Source organism: Notolabrus celidotus, chromosome 22 (assembly GCF_009762535.1).
Source record: "Notolabrus celidotus isolate fNotCel1 chromosome 22, fNotCel1.pri, whole genome shotgun sequence".
NCBI lineage: Eukaryota > Metazoa > Chordata > Actinopteri > Labriformes > Labridae > Notolabrus > Notolabrus celidotus.
Genome location: NC_048293.1, coordinates 14,731,533 through 14,752,767, shown reverse-complemented (window position 1 = coordinate 14,752,767; position 21,235 = coordinate 14,731,533). Strand labels below are relative to the sequence as shown.

Below are 21,235 nucleotides of genomic sequence, written 5' to 3'. Positions count from 1 at the left end.
AATCACACTTAGCCCTGCCCCATGCATGTCCTAGTTCATCATCTATTTTATACTAGATAAATAGCACCATCATTAACAGAATTAACATCATAATGCATTAAAGAACACTGTAAACAAGTATTTGACTTTGAAGTTCTCAAGAAAGTGTTTACTGAGGTAAACTGTTTTTTTTCCCAACCAGTGTCATGCAATACAAGTTAAGTTAAATAAATACAAGTTAAATATATATATTACCAGTGTCCCTTCTCCTGCTGGCTGTTATGAATGCATATTAAGGCACTGGATTATGGGTTAGGATTCACTTCACTTTTGATGTGAACTTTTACATGTAAAGGCTATGTCTTCTTCCACATAGTGCTAAATCAAAAACAATATTTTGTCCTGTTCATGCATTAGCCGCAACATAATCGATACAAGTGATTCAAATCTAACCTCAGGGAAACAGGAATATATGATGTCAAGCTCTCTAAAATCCACCACATAATGGTAGAGCAATTTCACTCCTAGCAATAACTTAACCTACCTGTGAAAACAGAGGTACAGTCAGAGGATCACTCAAGTCTTTAAGGTTCATCCTCTGGAGACCATGAATATGTGTGCTAAATTTGTCCATGGAGTACTTGTTGGGATATATTAGTCTGGACAGTCGTCCAAAGAGTTGCCAGCTTGGCTAACTTCACTTGATAAGATGTTGCTTTTTTCATTTTTTTCAACAAAAGCACTCACAGTGATTGTATTTGTGTTTCAGGTAGCCAGGACACTGATGTTAACCTCCATACCAAGAGAGATATCTGACCCAGGACTCATCACAAAGCACTTCCAGTACACATGTTTTCGTCTCTATTTCATTCTTACATCAAGTTGAATCCTCTGCTTATGTTTGTTTTTTGAACAGTAAGCCCTGACCCACTTTTTTGCACTCATGTAGACACTCTCATCATCACCGTTATGATTTACTCCTTTTGCTCCATTCACTAGTGAGGCCTACCCCAGCTGTACTGTCACTGATATCCGTTTCTGCTTTGATGTCCACAAGCTGATGAGGCTGGACTTAGAGAGGTAAAGTAACAAACTAAAGGCTGGAGCACTAACAGCACAGTTTGTTATCAATATGAGTCTCTTGTCTGAGGGTGCCATGTTTCTGCAGACGCAAGGCGATGAAAGGAAGGCTGTATTTTGCCTCAAAGGCACAGAAGGAAGGGAAGATCATGATCAAGACACATCCATGTGCTCAGATTTTCTGCTGCGACATCTGTGGCTTTGAAAAAGTAAGTTTCATCAGCATCATTTGGATTAGTAGCTGCACAGAGAGAGTGTTACCACTGGATGGCACTGCAATCCAAATGTAGGTGCATGCAGCAGCAGCAGCATAACTTACTCTGTAAATATGGAGATCTTTCTAAGGGGGAAATATGCAGTGAGTGATGTGTGCTCCAACTTTTTTTGCAGGTGGATGCAGAACAGTACTACAGCGAGTTAGAGGAGAAGCGAACAGATGAGTTTAACGCTGAGAAGAACCGCATCACCATGAAGAGGCTGGGCATCGCCTTTGTGACTTTCCGTGATGAGAGGATGACCGCTGTGTGAGTAAACCACAGCATGACATCAAGGTTTTATGTCCTCTCATCAAAACATGTCACAACAGGGAGCAGCGCTGAAAGTCTTTAAGGGAGTGCTGATGGTGATTTTTGCTGCAATTTTCGACATCTTGTTGTTTTTTTTCAGCATTGTGAAGGATTACAGTCGAGTGCACTGCCGACAAAAACCCCAGCAGTCCAGCATTACCACTGTGGTGCAGTCACACAAATGGGGGGTCGGCTACGCACCTGCTCCCAGTGACATCATCTGGTTAGTCCTGGAATTTAATCCAACCTTACTGTTCATTTATTAGCCTCAACGTCAAAATTGTCCACACTAGTGTCACACTTAAAAGGTAAAGCCATCCAACCAGGGAGCTCTAACCTATCCCAGCATGCACTGGAGGAACAGTATGGTACACAGACAGACAACCATTCACACTCACATTCACACCTTCAGTACAAGCAGTTTATTAACCTGCATGTTTGGACTGTGGGAGGAAGCTGGAGCACCAGGAGGACACCCACACAGACAAATAATCTGAGCGCAATATCCAATGTTACATGTCTCATGCATCACTTAGACACATTTCCCTGTAATTAGCTTTGACATATTTGGTATCTTTGGAAAGCTCTTGATTCTGACTAAACTTTAAGCCAGAGTTCTGTGGGCTTTAAAACACTTAAGAAGAACATAGCTTTGCATGATGGACCTCAAAGAGTGTTTATTTTTTTGTGAACAGGCTCATATTATGCAAATTATACATCTTAGCATTGAAAGAAAATCCAGACAGCTTCATTTAAGTTGTATCAGATCTCAAACATATTCAAAGCTCATTCCCTGTACCAGATTAAATTAACCTTCATGCATATTTTTTATAATGGAAAACAAATGAAGCAATCAAAGTGAGATTACATAACAAATGAATGATGCATATGTATGGGGATTAACCACAGAGATTCTCACTGTTCGTGCTTCACGTATGATTGGTTGCAGTGATTGTGTGTGAATGTGTCATTAGACAGCTGGAGCAGGTACTTGTGTTCCTTCATTAAAACTGAAGCATTTAAGTGTGCCGTTTTCAACCTGCTCTCCAGTCCAGTAAAGTGGAAACAACTCTCACTCAAGAGGCAACCAGACGAGCTATTTCAGGCTTATGTCAATACATACAGAGCAGCAGTGTCAGGTGAGAGGAGGGTGTTTAATGTCCTGTCTGTCCTGTGAATTGAGACACATTATGTCTCATGTCACCAGGGAGAACCTGTCAGTGTGCGGCTCTCGCTGGTGGCTCCGCTGCGTCCTCCTCAACATCCTCCTCTTCCTGCTGCTCTTCTTCCTTACCACTCCGGCCATCATCGTCAACACCATGGACAAGTTCAACGTCACCAAGCCTGTGGAGAGTCTACGGGTCAGTTTGAGATTAAGTTGAACTCATGTGTTGTATATAAAGATGCACAAGGTGTCTCCATCTCCTGCTCCTGTGCTAAAGTGAAGCCAAAAGTACATAACCTACAGCCTGACTCTCTTAAAGATGCTAGGGTTTGTTACATTTTCTCTCACCATTCCTTCTCTACTCTGTTAATCCTTTACTGACAGCCCAGCAGGAGCATCACCTGTCAACAGGGCTGTTAGCTATAGCGCTATAATCCTTTTAATGGCTTCAAAAAACAAAATAAAGCTGACCTTCTCAGGACAAATTAACGGTTGTGCAAATATCAGCATGACAACGCCTATGTTTGAGATTCATTTATTTGACGTGTGTTTTTATTTTCTAGTTTGACCCATGTCCCATCTGTTAACATGGAGGAGGCGGGGTTTTTATGATATCCATCTTTATGTGCAGTCTATAATTGTGATCTAAATGCTACATCTTAATCTCTTTTAAGTTTCATTAATATATAATCATGTTCTCTAATCCAGAGCCCAGTCATTACCCAGTTCTTCCCGACGCTCCTGCTGTGGGCGTTTTCAGTACTCCTGCCCTTCATCGTCTACTACTCAGCCTTCTTTGAGTCCCACTGGACCAGGTACTCGTCTGTCAACACTCTCCTCTGAAATGGAAATGCCTCTCATTTTGTCTCCTCAAATGGACCCTTCATTATGAAGCTCCCCACCTCGACTCTCAGCTTTCCTTTTTTTAATTTAATCTCAGTTATTTTTCCTCCCCTCCACCCTGTTGCGTTTTTTTACTCTCTCCCTCTTCCTCCCTGTCACTCTCCCTGCACTGTTATTCCTGGCAGGTTGTCATAGAGATCTCCATGTGAGAATAATGATATGCACAGTAGAGTCGCCGTGCGCAGAGGAGCGGCACATGGTGACTAGTGGGAGGAGGAGCGGGAACAACTGTGCATAGGGAGACAACCTCACGCAGCACCTATGAGCACCCTTTTTCCTTTACATAACCACCCCCACAAACGTGATGTGCAGGCGTGATGTGCGAAGGAGCGAATGCAAATCAACTGTTTACTGGAGTGCAAAGTGTAGTTCGTCCTAATGAACCCATCGGTCCTGTAAATGTAGAGTCAGCTGACTCTGAATTGCATTAGATGTTAAAGGGAAATCTGTAGAGATGACACGTGGCATGAGGATTTTCTTACTATCATGTTGTTCATTAATTGTCACAGGTCTGGGGAGAACCAAGTTACAATGCACAAGTGTTTTTTACTGCTGGTCTTCATGGTCATCATCCTGCCTTCGCTTGGTTTGTCCAGGTACACTAATATTAGATTAGAGCACACACAACATTTCCTCTATTTTAGAATTTTCTTGCTATTGTTTTTGGTTAATCCACTTCTCTTTTATGTAGTCTGGATCTGTTTTTCACATGGCTCTTCGATGTGAACTTCCTGGATGACAAGGAAAACAAATTCCAGTAAGATCACACGTTTTCTGAATAAAATGCACCAAAACAACTGTGGTTTCTTAAAAATGTTTCACCACCATTGTTTTTGTGTAACAGGTGTGTGTTTCTCCCCGACAATGGTGCATTCTTTGTAAACTACGTGATCACATCCAGTCTTATCGGCACAGCTATGGAACTGCTTCGTATCCCAGGGCTGACAGTATACGCCCTCCGCCTTTGCTTTGCAAAGTCCCAGGCTGAGCGCATTCATGTCAAACGGGTAAACTGAGCCTTTCATGTCTCTACATATACACTGTGTTCATTTTTTAAATTGCGGCTCTCTAAATTTTGTTTATGCTTTCCTCCGCAGAGTCAGGCCTATGAGTTCCAGTTTGGCCTAGAGTACGCCTGGACCATGTGTATATTTGCAGTCAGTATGACCTACAGCATCGTGTGTCCCATCATTACACCCTTTGGTGAGTAACATAAAGTTACCCGCCATCTGTCTTCCCTCTGCATACCATCACATCCCCTCTCAGCCTTGTGTATGTGATGTCTCTCCTTGTACTCTGACCTCACTCTCCTCTACTGCCTGCCAGTCTGATGCAGACTGTGTGAATTTGCTGCTGTAGTCCCAGACACCAAGACACCCAGACACAGCGAGCTGCGAGCCAGACGCCCACTCTGCTCCTGTCTCTGCCCAAAGCTCCTATTTACCTCTGCAGTCAAATCCTTGGTCCAGCAGGCCCTTTCATACGTCATGCTAAGCTTCTCTCCATCCCTCCACTTTTGCTTTATTAAAAGTGATTTAGTCAACCTTCTTAATGTGCCTTTTCTGTGCCCTCTAGGTCTGGTCTATGTGATCCTAAAGCACATGGTTGACCGATACAACATCTACTATGCATATGTCCCCACCAAACTCAACCAGCGGATCCACAGAGCAGCCATCAGCCAGGTCATCGTGGCTCCAATCTTCTGCATGTGCTGGCTGCTCTTCTTCTCTGTGCTCCGATTAGGTACACTATCACTTCCCTCTCTCATCTGTTGCACTTTACATACCTGTCGTTCTATGGTTTAATCCACATCATAACTTTATAATTTCTTACAATCTTACTTTTACGACCCAGGTCCAGTGCATCCCATCACCCTCTTCACCTTCGTGTCCCTGCTCTCCTCCATCGCCTTCTCCCTCTTCCGCTTGTGCCTTAGGAAGCAACCAGACAAATCAACAAGCTACCAGGTGAGCCGTGCTGTACATCACTGAAGTTAAGTTCAGCTGTTGATGCACTAATGCTAAATGAATGGAGTGTATTTTACCCTGTTTCAGATGTCTGACCAGCCAGTAGAGGGGACGTTCACTGATGCAGACAGGAGTACAGTAACATCCACCACGGCCTCCAACGTAAAGTGCCACATTTTCTTTCTCGGAGTCTTATAAACACGCAGAGCTTATTGCATTACTTTAAAGTAATGTTGTTAAATTGAATTTTTCAGGATGGTTTATTTACTTCTAGTGTGAGTGGGTTGGATGGAAATGGATGGATGGATGGATATGGATGGATGGATGGATGGATGTATGTATGGATGGATGGATGGATGGATGGATGGAAGGAAAGTGGGACATCAAAGATAAATAATTAGATGCACAGTTTGCTGTAAGGTCATTTAAATAAGTGTTGCTCCTTACTGTATTTCTTGGTCTAAGTCCAGACTTTTCATTCTGATTTTATTATGAACTCAACTTTGATGCACAGATATATATTAAAATACAAAATATACTGATGGTATTTGTGTTTTTGGGAGGAAACAAACCCAGATTTAAAAACACATGTTTATCCCATAACCCTGCTGTTTCACTTGTATCAAGTGATTCACAGTTTGGCACTATTTTACTTTATGTTGCTCTTCATTGTTCTTCAGCTGTTTGTGGCGTCCGTGCTGCTGGAGCCAGAGCTGGCTTTGACCCCCATGCCCTCTCCAGCCCACCACAGCTACGGTGCCATGGCCAGTTCACAGAGTTCAGGCCACTGCCCCGCGGAGGGAGAGGAGAGCGAAGAAGACCACACCCAGACCCATGAAACTGAACTCCAAGACCCTCCAGAACCCTACTGCTCCAGCCCGCTCATGGACAGCCCAGTTGGCTATCACTAACACCAAATTCTCCAAAGCTCATTCAACCTATCCTTCGCTAAGGAACACAAATTGTTAAAGGCCGCGCTGCTGCATTTTCACGACTGACCTCAGAGTCCAACTATAAGCTGCCTCGAACCCTGAGACTAGGAGAAAGGATGAGGAGCATGAAGAGGACAGATGCTCGGGAATATGAGAGCAGGATCTGGGCAAACAAAACCAGAAAAGCATAGTCAGTGGTTTGCAAAAAATCTCCTGAACCTGTACACTAACTTCAACCTTGAGAGGTTTCATCCACCTAAATGCACAGATTATTTAAGTTTACCTGCTGGATGCTCATGACAGGGAACCCCTCCTCTTCTAAGGCTTAATTTGCTGGTTACAAAGGCTCAAACTAATCAAAGTGACTGGAGAAGAAGCTCCTTTTGGTTGCCATCACAGATATTCTGTCCATGCGGTGCCACTTGGACATGAGTGGAGGTGAAAGTTCCCATCAGAGTGGGTGGTGTGAGCAGGCCCGACCTGGCAGACTGACACAGTGGTCTGGACACGGGTGATATCTGGTTCCTCGGCGGCAGAGCTTGAGGCTGAGGGTGAGGGTAGCTAGTTGTGAAGCCATCTGCAGTGAGAGAGCAGACAGACGGGAGGAGGGCCGAATGTAACTCAGAGATGTACTATGATATATGTACTCTCTCTCTCCGAGGAGGCAAGCAGCTTGACTGGACCTGCAGCTTGTTGTAACCATTATTGTTAACAATTTGAGGTCGCTATTTTTGCTACAGTATCTTTTGGTGTCATTGATATTGTGCAGTCATAAATTACAGAGCTATCCCATTTTAATCAGAGTGCTCTCTTATTCGCTGTTTTGACTGTGTATGTGATCCAACACCCGTTATGTATATTTCTTTTATAGGAATAGTTTAAAATGTGCGAGCAGCAGTTTGTTTTCTTGCTGAGAGCTGGATCAGAAGAATAATATGAATTTCATTCTCTACAGTAAATATGAAGCTACAGCAAGCAGACACTTTGAACCATTGACTTTACATTAACATAAACAGCACCTAGCATTGTGAAATGTGAAGCTTAATTACAGCCTTGATGGGCGCTGACATATTGTGCTGGGGGAGTAAAGGCATGCCCAGAAGCAATCTGGCTAGACTTTCATCACACCCTTTTTCCGCTTACCAAAACAGGCACTTAACTTAAAGATATAACGTCAGAGATCCCTCAGGTTGGTACAATATAGAACAGATTCTCGTGTTGGTTTGAAGCGGATACTCGCATTCATGGAAAGTTCAAAGACTCTTGTGTTAATGTTCATTAAGTTTTCTGTTGCTGTTCCTCCTCTACTCTGCAAATTTAGTAAAAAACACTACAGGAGCTATCAATCCTTAATGTTTTAAAATCAAATAACTTAAAACAAACTTCCCTTAAAAATGAACACTTCGGTACAAATTAGCATGATAAAAACTAGCACAACGAAAAGCATGTTTGAGAAAAATGTATTCTACATGTATTTACATTTTCCAGTTTTACTCATGTTCCATATGTTGTAATGGAGGAGGCTGGCTTTAAGTCCTACTCTGCAGGCAGTCACCAGGATGAGCTCTGAAAGTTTTGGCTCTAGATAGCTGTAGCTCTGTCCATCCTTTCATACAGTCTATGCTTTAAACAGGTTGAAACAAGTTTAACACGCAGCTCCAAGCCAGAGACAGAATTAAGTAATTAACCCTTGTGAAAATGCAGTTTGGTTTTACATTCTGGATCTAATGAGCTTTCAAGTTACTCTATGATGTCTTGTGTTAACTTTAGAGAGAGCTGAGCTAACTGAAGTTATACAGTTAAGCCATCTTTACAGTGTCTAATATTTAGCAGGCGATGCAACCATGATATCAGTCTTCAAATCTAACTCTCAGCAACAAAATATGCATTTCCTTTCCACAATTTAGCACTCTATATAGTTCAATGAAAATGTTTGAAGCACACCCAAATACCTGAGGTCTTTTTCCTCTTTTTGCAAGACAACAGTATGGGAATCCTTATTTTTCATTTTTGAAAATGAGAAACTAGAAGTTGATGTTTTTCATTTATTGTTCATTTGTTAGAAAACAGAAAGTATGATTTATTTCCATAAAGGCTTGTAATTTTTTTTATAGTGTGTCATTATTGTTGGTGAAACAGTTCTGAGCTTAGATTATGTTTCTATCAGGTTTCAAATATTTATACAGACAGTAAGCACTACAACTCTGTACCATGAATTCAGTTGCATTAACCTGTGTGTGTCACTCACTGCATGTAGAAGACTGTATGTTGTATAACTGAGTTATGCATTCATCTCCTTAACCTTGAGGTCACACATACTAATCTTGTGTTCAAGTAAGTGTGTATGTTTGGATTTATGTATTTTGGGTCGTTGTTTGTTTCCCTTGTGGTAAGATGAAAGTTTATTCCCATGAATCTGAATGTAACCTGATTGTAGTTCATCATTCATGTCTCTCGCTGTGCCTTGAACAAAACACTCCCTTATGTGAGACAATCCAGCATGGCCTGACATATGCTGCATGGACTGTAGAGCGGGAAAGAGATGAAAACACAACAATAACAAACACTGAAAAACTAAAGTGAGTATTTATTTATTTATAGACCATTCTGACAGCCTCTTAGTAAAGCAATGCACTCCTACCAAACAGTCATCACGCACTGGAGCTTTCTACCATATCACATAGTCTTCATGAGGGGATGTTTTTTTGTTATTGTTATTGATCTGTAGATGTTCAAACTGTCTACTACTATTTGCATGTTGATGAGTGCTCTTCATATCATTTTCTTGACCGTGGCAACATAAACAATGAGAATAAGATTTCAGCTCAAGAATCACTTACTTGCTTGTTCTAGAAACATGGACACCACGTAGTCCCTAAAACTCTAGTTTGGACATTTCAATACCAGGCAAGCAGGCTGACAGCATCCACTGATGGAGACCATTTGATGTGACCAAAAGCTCAAAAAAGCAAGCAAGTGGACCTTGAGTCATTTTTTTAACAATCAAGAATAAGTATATACTGATCCCACTGGAGGCAGGGTTTATGACCTATACTGCAGACAGTCAGCAGGGGGAGCTCTAAATCTTTTAGCTTCACAGTCAGTGAACACATATAACGTCCATTTTAATATACAGATTATAATCCACCCCATGGATCAGACCTTTTGTCATTGATATCTGATGTAGCTTTTTGAGTCAGTATCTGACCGATACACAACACCAGGATCAGTGCATGCCTATTCAAGGACTTTCAAGTTTAACTCTAAGCTATCTGAGTGAGTCTTTACGTCTCCAAAATTCTGCAGCTTTTTCTAATGTTTTTTATTGTGGCCTTGTTGGTGCCTTGTTGTACACTTCAATCATGTTTTTTTTAGTTCTTAGCTGCTGTGTTCTTCTCTCATACACATCATAAAAGTTGTATGGCAAAGGTCTTTGTACACTGTAAAAAATATTTGGAGGGTTGTTTTAGGGTATTTTCCTTTGTCTATGATTTTTTGTAATGACATGTTTGATAATTAGTGAAAGGACTACATTCATGTGTGTTGAAAAGGGTTTATTATAGTTTGAATTATTAACTTTCCCAGTTGTACTTTTATAAAATTGATGGGGAATTATTCCATTAAATGTAATGTACTTGCTCCCTTTTACAAGGAACCTAATTCCATTTCCTTGAGCCGTGTAAAACAGATGGAAGCTGGCAGCAGAGAGAGTATGAAGCGGTCAGTTCAGAGAAATCAGAAATAACATATATTTGGAAAAAAACATCAAAGAGCAACTCAGAATTTCTGACTCTGAAGTGCCAGCATATCCTGTGGTTTTCTTGCCAAAGCTTGTTTCAAAGATCATTTAACACTCTTTCCTTTGAAACATACCAAATAATAATTATTAGGATATTTTTGGCCATGCAAAGATGGATTGTCCATTTTAACGCTCAACTAGTTTTATTGTATCCTGTTTTGTCTATTCATAGTCAGTCGGCTTGACCCGCTGAGGTTTATTTGCTGGCACATTATCTTTCCAGACATGTCCCCTGTTTTATGCTCTCAGTCATAAATTGTGTATCATGAGTAGCCCTCTCGATTTCAAGTATGGCCAGCCTGCTGTAAATGTAGGTTGTTTGATCTCCAAGAAGAAGGCTGAGGTTGGGGGATGGACTGTGTTTCAGATTAATCTCTGTCAGGCTAACAAGTTCTCATCTGTCAAAAGTGAAGTGCTGTGATCTGAAATTAAAACCAATTCAGCCCAATCCTCTCATCTTGTGGCATGACCTCCTTATTGCTCTCCTCTACTGTGGTCTATGATGAAGGGTTTTTGAGAGCCAGTGAGTCAGGTTTTATGTGGTATGAAGTAGTGAAAGAGTGAATGTGCATACAAAGCCTCCAGGAAATGTGCAAAGCATACTGGGTGCTGGTTTATGACTAATGTTAAAATTTACAATTGAAATAAATATTTAAAAATCTTTTGCAAATACACTTATGCTCTACTGCCAAGACTACTTTGGAAAACTATTACCACAGTGGTGTGTCTGTGAGAAGCTGGCATAGTCTCAGTTTTAAACATCAAGCCAATGCAGGGTGCAGTTAGCCTGCACTTTTTAGTAATGGCCAGCAGGTGCTGCGTCCACTGGTTGCTAAAAAGATGTCTTATTATATGGAGCCCAATCTATACCTTCCTACATAAAACTTTACACCCACAGTCCCAGTAGACTAATCAGTCAATAAATGTCAGGCTTTGTTATGTGCAGAAAAAACTGTGTATGAGGAGTAAAAGCAGGGGAAACACAATCCAACATAACATCCCGGCTCCTGTTGTTGATCATCTGAATATTGTTTATTTATCTGAAGTATCTGGATGCAGGAGCAGCTAACAATCTTTTCTGGATTAAATTTCTAACCTAACCAAACAATCTGCTTGGTGCTTTGTTGCGAAAGCTGATCAGCATTTAGATTTACAGACATCCCGGAATACATCAGAAATGATTGCTCCAGCCTCCATTCAACAAACATTTTAAAAGTTGTTTGCTTCTCCCCGTGAGACCTTGCAAAGCTTAAGTTTTTGCTTCTTTACAATTTTGCGTAAAGGCCAGACTGAAACCTCTGTGTAACTTACTATTTACAGTGAAACCGAGACTCACCAGAATCAAATGAATGGGTGTTTAATTGGGTAATGAAGATAGCCAAGAAGTGACTGCTTTCATTTCACAGACGTACAGTAAATGAAGGGGTGAATTTTGCTTCACTGCCAGTTTTAACACTTGACCACTTCGCAAGTTGCCACTGGAGTTCAACGTGAAGTAGACCAATGTCACTTCCATGTGAACTACCAAACCGGATAGAGTAGTAACTATGTGTACGAACGTTCAATTTCAACTATGGTCCTTTTAGCTACAGAAATTAAGATGACGACAGCCAAAAGCCTCATTAGGGACTTCAAAACAGTGGTGGACAAACAAATGTGTGATTCTTGCGACTCTTAGCCTGCTGCAAGCTAGCTTCTCTTTTTTTTGCTAAAGGACTGGAGGCAGTAAAACATATCCTGTCTCTGCACAAGTGCAATAAAAGAGCCTACTAGACTCACTAGAACTAAGGAATTCATTTGTTTTAAATTGAGTTAAATAAATAAGCTAACCATCTTATGGTTGTGGCTTCTTACTGTACAGACATGACATTGCTATAAATTGCCTTAACTATCTCCCTGCAATACAGAAAAGTAACATACTTCCATAAATGTCAAACTATGTGGAGGAAAAGCAAAGCATTTATCAAAGATAATCACAGATCATCTTTCATTATTTAACAGAGCCTTCACTTGTAAACGCAGGTGCATGTTGACTTTGAAGCGGTGTGCCTACACATGAACTAGCTTTTGAGTTAAGCCTTTGAAAATACTAAACAGGACTCACTGGTCAGTGAAACCACATGTAAAGCTGGATGGGGGAATTAATTGTATGAGCATCTGCTTTTATCCAAACCACATAGTAAAGCTGCGGCACCACAATGCCCAATGGTAAATGCTGCTGCAGCAAAGAGGAGCTCAAAATGTTGGGTGTTTTTTTTTTTTTTTTAATGTCTTACACTGAATATGTCATTTTTCTTCATCTGAGTTAGAAAAAACAAAAACAAGATTCAATGCATGCCATTATATATAGTTCTTCTTTGTTGCTAGGGTTTTATAAAAAGAAAGAAGTTCCTGACATTTCCCCTGTCACCCCTGGCAACTGCGAGTATGCTTCTCAGTGAAAGGTGAATTCCTCTGGGTGCATGGCCCACCGCTCGCCTTTCTCCTGCCCAGATACTTAGAAAAGGAAATGTCTCCGCAACCTGCTGGACATGTTACTCTCACATGGGTTTGTTTAAGGCATGCAAATGTGGTTTAATAAGGTGGAAGTGTTCAAAATTGTGAAACACTTAATAGTGATTTAACATTTTTCATTTTCTTTATTGTGTGTTATATTATTTCTACAAAGTCTTCATGATCCTTGACCAAAACATTCCTAAAAACACAAGGTTTGTGTGTGACCTTTGACACACTTTGAAGCTATGAGCTGAACAAGAGAATACCAATAAGAAATCAGCTCAGGAAGGATTTGGTAAGGTGTCCACTCTGTCCTAATTTGTCATTGATTTATAGGATGTTCTTGATGAGGTGTCCACAATCCAGTCTGAAAGTCTTTTTTCTTTTAGATGACACCACCTATTTTGTCTTTCAGCACTTGAGATATTGCAAGGCTTACAATGAGGTCATGAATTAAAAAACACCTAGCTTAAAACACAAGGTCAATCAGCACCCTGATGCCAGGAGATGGATGATGAAATGTGGGAGCAAGAAATGCTCAGATAAAAGGTGAGATCATGAATATAATCAAGGGTCTATGAATTTATGATGAATGCAAGAGAGAATGAAATACAACCAAAGTTCAAGCAAATACAATATAGTGAGGCTAGTGATGTAGAAGTAAAGGGAGGCACACTACACCACAAAGCCAATAGAAGAACTTTTAATGTCGTCAGTCGAGAGACGTAGGGATAAAATGAGACACCTTTTGTTGCCAGTGAAGCTTTCGTACCGCTACCGGATGCAGATAACTGGAACTTGCATTGCTAAGAGTAGTATGGGTTATTACCATAAACAGTATTTAGTATGAACAACATGTCTTCATTTCCGCCCACTGAGAAATGTGAAGCGAAAAACATGCACTGATAGGCGCTGACATATTGCGCTGGTGGAGCCAAGACCTGTGCAGAAGGGGCATGGCTGGCAGAGCCCTGGGAATAAAGTCACACCTACTAACCAAAACATGCAACATCTGATAAAATGATTAAGATCCCTCAGTTGGGTCCAATCCACAGCAGAACAGATTCTTGTGTTGATTTGAGGCAGACACTTATGGCTACAGAAGGTTCACTGACTCTTGTGTTAGCATTAGTTCCATTTTCCTCAGCTGTTTCTTATCTAATCTGCAAATCCTGTACAGAAGGCTGAAGCAGACTACATTTGTCAACACAGCTGTCAATCATCTTCATTTTAAAATCAAATAACTAATTAAAACTGAACTTCTCAGAAAAAAAATGAACACTTTGATATAATCAGGATGATAAGAACTAATTATGTTGACTGAAAACATATTTGAGAAAATTGTGTGACATGTATTTTAGTTTTACAGTTTGATCTGTGTTCCATCTGTTAACATGTAGGAGACAGGGTTTATGACCTATACAGCAGCCAGTCAGCAGGGGGGGCTCTGATCCTTTTGGCTTTACATTCAGCTAACACTTATGGCATCCATTTTAATATACAGTCTATACAGACTTGACTTGACAGTCTATAGTAATTACTGTTAGCAAGTGAGCAGCCAGGAAGGGAAAAAATTACCCTCCACTGCAAACAAATTCACTTCAGACGTAAGTCTAGACAGGAAGATATAAAACCACTGAAACAGCACATGATAGTAACAGAAATATACCTGATTATACCTGCAGTGAGCAGATGCACAATTTACACAAAGGCAATTTACACCAAGATGGCTACTTAGCCTACCTGGAAATGCTGTGTGGTCTGAGTGACTGATTACACCATGGCAACCTACGCAGTTAGACAAGAAAATGAATGGAGACGACTGCTCGGTGATGGGCCGCTTTGTCAGGTTGCTCGTATCACAAAGGTCACGTGTTTGACCTCTCTGATATCATGTCTCTACTTCCTGCAGATGAGTTTTCTCACAATCTGTCTCTGGTACTCTGATGCACGAAATAAAACCTCTATTTGGGCATGTGATGGCTGGAGCCACACAGTGAGTTACCTGGCTTTGGGAGCATGGCACTTCCAAAAAGGTGTGACCAAGGGGGAAAGGGATTTTTGTAGTGAAGCTAGCTGAGTGGAGAAGACCATGGGCTCTGATGTCATGGGGGGGGGCTTAGTTAGTACTACTTTGAATTCAGTTTGATTAAGTGTCCATTTTGTTTACCCCTTGAGTTAAACTTGGTTTGGCCCAACCACTATACAAGTTCCTTGATAGCTCATTGTGTGAGGTCTGTTTGTTTAGTTCACACCTTACATGTTGTTGTGTTAAATTGAGTTATGTTAAGTTGACCTCTTTTATAGGCCTAGTTCTTATAATTCTGGTTTGTGAATTTAGTTTGCATAATTTTGGGTAAAATAAAAACCCACTTCTCTTTAAAACTTACACCTGTGTCTTGTGCTTTACTGCTGGGTCCCTAACAGGGTAATAGACTGGAAATACCCTATAAGTTTACCGCTGTTTAAAATCATAAAATGCACAATTAACAGGTACCTCATCCTTTAACTTACTAACAGCGTATTGTGGTGAAGGCTCAGCAGGCTGGTGTCGCTGTCTGCAGCTGAGAAAGCTATCAGACCAAACTTGATTAACCTGCCCACTCCTGATTCCCCTCCCCAGTATGATTTATAATAATAGTTATCAAATCATACCTTTGTTTATGTCCTCCACACACACACACAGAAACACATCAGCCTCTGGACCATCACCTAACAGTTGCCATGACAACATCCAATACCCCGCAATACCAAAACACATTGCAGACTTTCTAAAAATACTATGTCGTCTTCTCTCCAGAGCAAATCCGTGTGCACAAGGTAATCCTGTACAACTCTGGGGACCAATTACTGATTCACCACAAGGACAACAAACACCCAGAGTATGTAACTGTCGCTTATTGAAATGGATTGTATTGGTGAACTGAGGTCAGGTCAGAGTCTCCACGAAGCCAATATCTATACACCTCTGGGTCAATGTTGTTGGGGAGGCTGAAGCAAGATGTGGAGCGTCAGCAGACTCTCAGTGGGTCAGAGTGAGTGAGGATAATGTTGAGAGTGCAGAGAGACAGATTAAGGCCATGTCAGCCACTGCTCCATCAGCAGAACAGACAGCCAGCTCATGGATGTGACTTTTACAATGATACAAACAAATTGTTTCTACAGGAGAAATGTGCCTGTGTGTTCAGATAACTCATTGCATCAACGCTCCCTTTTTTTCATTTCACTCATTTTCTCTTTTGCAGCTAAAAGACACACGCAAACTGATATCCAAGCAGAAACACATGCAGCTACCTCTGGAGGATTTGACTCACTATTTGAGGAGAACAAAACCAAAAGTCTCCTCATCACACACACCAGAAGGGAAATGTATTGTAATATTTTCCGTAAACAATGTTGATGTGACATTGTGCAGCTGCATGAGTAAGTGGGCTGATGTGCCTCAAGTCGCCCTCGTCTCTGTAGCCAAGAGCGATGAGCCATTCGGAGCTTGGATCTTATGTAACACTGGGGCATGGGCAGTCAGTGGGAAGGAAATCAAGCATCATGTAATTGATTTTCAAATGCTGACAACTGTGTTGTAACCATCATCGCCCTGTGAAAAAACAATCCGAGAGCCGGAGGAAAACACACTGACCTCGTTTAGCAGTAAAATATCCATAGATCACTTTATTTAGTCTCAAGTAAGCACACAACATGTTGTTCTTGAAAGTGTAGGATAGAATCCAGCTTACAAAGAGTGCGTGATTGCATTTACTCTATTTATAATAATAATATTAATAATAATAATAATAACAGTTACGACAATAATATTGTGCGTTTTTGGTTGAAAGATAACTAGGTGAAGTCATCGCTGTTCAGTAGCAGCTGATAATGATGAGGTAGACAGTGACACAGCCAATATGTACAGAGCTGGATGTTAACAGGATAACATGCCAGATGTCAGTCATGCCTGCTAAAAAGACACAATGTAAGATAAATGAAAGAACAGAGACATGGAGAACATCAACCTGCATAAGGCTGTGTACGAAATCACTATAAATACATCACCTACACAGTCAGTTCATTAACATTTTACCTGTGCACTGGAGCGCACGGTCTAAAAATACTCTGCAGGGGTAGACAACTTCAATAAAACTTTGACTTTTTTAATTTCCTGTAAGAATTGCACATTTATAAGTTAATATATTTTTTTATGATCAAAAGAAACCTGATATGAAGCAGCAGGGTGAACAGTTCAAACATCTGGAGGGTGAACTCTACAGTACATCACATTTAAGAAAAACGACACATAGATGCATTTTATATTATATAAAAATAAACTTTTGAATGTAAACTCAGACTAAAGTGATAATAACCACATATCAGCAGCTTGGATTAACAGTTGTATGGTGTTATTATCGAATACTTGGCGCCCTGTTGCTAAGTTACTTGGCATTATGACCATGGATGTAAATAACAGCTGAGGATGATACATACAGCATTATGGCAGAATTATGATAATACACACATATTCTCTGTTTTATTTGCTTGTTAATTAAATTTTTAATAAACTAAGTCTTCTTTTTTTTAAATCTAAAACAAACACTCGCTCCTGGTTTACTTTGACGAGTAAATTCTGAGTCAAAGAAACACACTTACCTGCTCATCTTCACCTCTAAAGCTGAAGTTATATTTTGTATGTAGCCACAATAACAGTTGAAAAGCATTACTGAGAGAAGCGACTACAGTACAACAGAACTACAACACAATAACAATGACTGGAGACTGATATCTAAGGAACAAAGATGTTATACTGCCTCTAAGATGCTCTGAACTTCTCTTTCGAACTCTGTAAGTGTAACAGTCTATTTGTTAGAGTTTAACAGTCAGCTGACGCCTATGGACATACTCACAGCCTCCACTGAGGAGAGTGTCACACACCGTGTTGAGTAAGGTGCACTTGCACGCCTTAACAGTCATTAGTTTCTGAAGAAAGCTATCAAGAGTATAACAGTTCTTGTCAGATTATAGAGATTTTTAAATCTTTGCTTATCAATAGGTTAAATGTTAGTCAAAGTCACAGACATTTTAAAAAAAGGTGTTTTGATGTGTAATAATATTATAAAGCACAGTAATGACGAAGATTTGGGAAAGTATTTTCTTTTGTAAAATCACATTACTTAGTCCCAAAACTCTGAACACGTTTGAAGTATCACTGTGTTCCAGTTAGAAAGAGAGCTGCCAATGCAGGCCACAGTAACACCACAGTTTGAGTAGTGTGTGATGCCTAAATGTATTATCTAGTGTTTAACAACTGTGCAACTCATTTAAGATACATCACAAAGACCACTACAGTCACTGTTATCATTTGAGTAGATATATCAAACTCATTATATACATTAAGACTCCACAGTTATCCTTGTTGCTTTTCTCAGAGTGTCTCCAGACTCAGAGGAACTGAAGCAAGCTGGCTCCGATCCTCACAGCTGTACAGCACCAATGCCTGGCAGCTAAACATCCACAGCAAAGAAAATAAACCCTGTGATTGGTCGATCCAATTGTAAAGTGTAACCACACCGAACATTTGCTACGCTATGCGACCCCTCTTACAGAGCAAATGTACAGCAGCCAAAGCCACAACGTTGCAAGTTACACAACCTTATTCCATGGCAACCATGTTGAGTGATTTGACAGCAACTGCTCGGCAGCTCCCGCTGTGCGCCTCAGTCCGCCTTGTCTTCACCGTTCTTGGCCCAGCCTCGGCTCATGGCTGCTACCACGATGCTGTACATGTTGAGCCAGGCTTGACGCAGCGGCGCCGTGTAGGCATGTCCCAGGCTGCACTGCAGCATGTAGAGGAGGGACTCACCCACCACCTGAAAGCCAAATATAACAAAAACACAAACTCAGAGTAATTTTATGCAATATTTTGTCACAGCTCATTCACTCGTGTAATTGCTTTTTAGAGCTGTGTGATGAAATGATGCCCCTACAGCGAATGACTGTGTGTTGACTCCCACTGCCTGATGCTTCCTCCCAAGGTTAAGCAGAAAGTCCTCCAAGGAGTGAAGGTCGTCCAGGTGGCTCACTGCTGCATCGATCACAAGCATCACCTAGGATCACATGCAAACACACATGCAGAGAGAGTTACAAACTATGCACAAGCACAAAGTGGACCTCAAATTTGTGAGTGTGTTGAACAGAGCTCACCTTGGTGACATGTTCCAGGAACTGGGGGCTGGAAAGGCAGTCTTGTGTGGAGCCACAGTTTGTATTGTAGTGGAAAAGACTGAGGAGTGCAGGGTCCAGCTCAAACAGTCTACCACAGATAAATACCACACTGTTCTATAGGTGTACACATATCCACAAAATCAATCTGTAAATCATGCATCTACAAATCTCTCCTGCTTGTCTCGGATTTAGCCGCAGCTGTCTCAAAGTAAATTGTGGATTATTGCAGCTCGTCGCCAAGCAACAAGTCAAGCTTCCGGTCCCTGCATGGTGAAAGCGTGCAGAGAAAGATCGGGCTTGAATCTCTCTAAACACCTAGGTTTAATTTTCTACCATCACAACTGTTAAGTAACAACACAAAAACAGCAAGATACTATCACTTTTGTTAGAAGTAGAGCTTTTAGGCTCATGTTGTTACACATTATAGAAGATTTCATCTCTCTCAAGCCTCTTTACTGTCTATTTCTATTTGAATGATACTGGTTGAGGAAAACATTACCTGGAAAACATGATGACCCCATGAGGAACTTTGTTCTTGCCCAGGCTCTCCCAGCTGCCTCGTATCAGCTCCTTGTCTTTCCCTGACAGCTCTTCCATCCTACCTCAGGCTGTAAACACGAGACAAGTTCTTCAAGAGGGGGAGACGCACAACTCCTCTACAGGACGAGAAGGCACAGTTTGAGGAAAGCCATAATACACGAGGTAATCCACAGAGGAAACTTCTGCCACCTGGAAAAAAAAGACAATCAAGTGAGTGTAAAGATTGATTTTTTTGAGAAATGTTTCAGAAATAAAGAGGGAGAAACAGCTGTAGAAGACGCACAAACATACAGTACCTTCCTGAGGTCAATCCTCTCTCTGAACTTCTTCTGGTGCAGCCAGGCTGAGGGGTCTGTCTGAGTGTGTGTGTGTATGTGTGTGTGTGTGTGTGTGTGTGTGTGTGCGTGTGTGTGTGTGTGCGTGTGTGTGTGTGTGTGTGTGTGTGTGTGTGTGTGTGTGTATGTGTGTGTGTGTGTGTGTGTGTGTGTGTGTTTTTGTGTGTGCAAGCAGCAGCCTTGCCTGACACTCTGGTGCACTTGCTCTCAATCTTCCCCCGGCCCTGCGGTGCAGTCAGGGAGACAAGTTCTGCCACGCTCTTATCTGTCACACTGGCTGCTATCTCTCTCTGTCCCCTTCCCCGTTTGCCTCTTGATATGCTCTCTCTCCAACACGGGGGATATTATTCATGCCACTGAAGGAGAAAAAGAGGGATCTATCTCTTCTGCTCCAGAGAGGCTGCAGTGAGCCACAGCTCCTCCTGCAGGTGAACCAAGGACTTAAACACATAGATACTATACATGCACACACAACATGCAGCGCATTTTAAACACTCTGCCTTCATTAACAACATAATTCAAGTTAACAAGAAATTAATATCAAAAACAAAATTAGAAAAAGACAAGTATTGCATCCAGAGGAGATGCAGATGTTAAAGGCTCAATAAAAACTGTGTTTAGTCCAAAAGGGGGAGCCTGAAAATAAACTAGTAAACAACAGGTGTACTCAGGTTTTAACATATTTTTTAGAAAAGCAGTGAAGGAAGATAAGAAAGGATGATCCAGTAGATATGGCTAGAGAGAAGGAGCCCAACATGGAGGCAGGAGGGGTAATTGGACCGTTATATAAGCTGCTGATGGGGATGTGGGAACAGGTGTGCAGGTGGGCGGGCTAGATGAGGTGCTGAGGTACAGAGGGAACACAGGGGTAACTGCAGGGCAGGTGCTGACAGCAAAGTTTAAACACTGCAGAGGAATAAATCGAACATGAGAAATATGAGACCCAGAACTCACAGAGACAGGGAATCCGTTTGAGGCCTATATCATCTATTTTAGGCTGTTTCCTCAGCTGCATACATTTGCAACCCATGCATTTACATAATTAAACCTGTGGGAATTTCTATATCTTAAAGCAGCTGGAAAAATAAGGGACCTGAACATACCACCTTGGTGAAATTACATTGTTGATCTGCCAAGCAGAGCCACTCCTCAAACAGCGTGATCATAACATTTGCTTGCCCAGCACACAGCCTCTCATTAATCTAAATGAGATGTGTTTGTTCCCTTTCTCAGCTTCCGAGTGCATTCCAGGCACTTCAG

The 21,235-nt window shown here is 41.2% G+C and overlaps 2 protein-coding genes across 3 annotated transcripts in view; one reads left to right on the top strand and one right to left on the bottom strand.

The window, feature by feature from the left end:
- tmem63c (transmembrane protein 63C) overlaps positions 1–10,844 on the top strand; it is a 34,414-nt gene extending 23,570 nt beyond the window's left edge. Inside the window, exons 9-23 of the mRNA XM_034674715.1 lie at positions 749–822; positions 979–1,059; positions 1,148–1,268; positions 1,450–1,583; positions 1,726–1,848; positions 2,833–2,986; positions 3,499–3,605; positions 4,203–4,289; positions 4,385–4,450; positions 4,538–4,700; positions 4,791–4,896; positions 5,269–5,436; positions 5,548–5,660; positions 5,748–5,822; positions 6,341–10,844. Of these exons, the coding sequence (XP_034530606.1) occupies positions 749–822; positions 979–1,059; positions 1,148–1,268; positions 1,450–1,583; positions 1,726–1,848; positions 2,833–2,986; positions 3,499–3,605; positions 4,203–4,289; positions 4,385–4,450; positions 4,538–4,700; positions 4,791–4,896; positions 5,269–5,436; positions 5,548–5,660; positions 5,748–5,822; positions 6,341–6,571 (1,803 nt within the window). The 3' untranslated portion in view covers positions 6,572–10,844. The remainder of the gene's footprint in view (positions 1–748; positions 823–978; positions 1,060–1,147; positions 1,269–1,449; positions 1,584–1,725; positions 1,849–2,832; positions 2,987–3,498; positions 3,606–4,202; positions 4,290–4,384; positions 4,451–4,537; positions 4,701–4,790; positions 4,897–5,268; positions 5,437–5,547; positions 5,661–5,747; positions 5,823–6,340) is intronic.
- Positions 10,845–16,531: 5,687 nt separating this feature from the next.
- ngb (neuroglobin) lies at positions 16,532–20,331 on the bottom strand. Of its 2 annotated transcripts, none has more exons than XM_034675021.1 (5): positions 19,937–20,331; positions 19,600–19,829; positions 19,080–19,188; positions 18,863–18,982; positions 16,532–18,745 (listed from the first exon to the last, which is right to left on the bottom strand). In XM_034675021.1, exons 2-5 carry the CDS (start codon positions 19,695–19,697, stop codon positions 18,593–18,595), a joined length of 480 nt encoding a protein of 159 aa, XP_034530912.1. In that variant the 5' UTR covers positions 19,698–19,829; positions 19,937–20,331; the 3' UTR covers positions 16,532–18,592. The 2 variants fall into 2 exon arrangements, 1 of the variants encoding a protein (XP_034530912.1); XR_004629629.1 differs by having other exon boundaries at positions 16,552–18,379; positions 18,528–18,745; positions 19,600–20,035.
- Between the last annotated feature and the right edge of the window lie 904 nt (positions 20,332–21,235).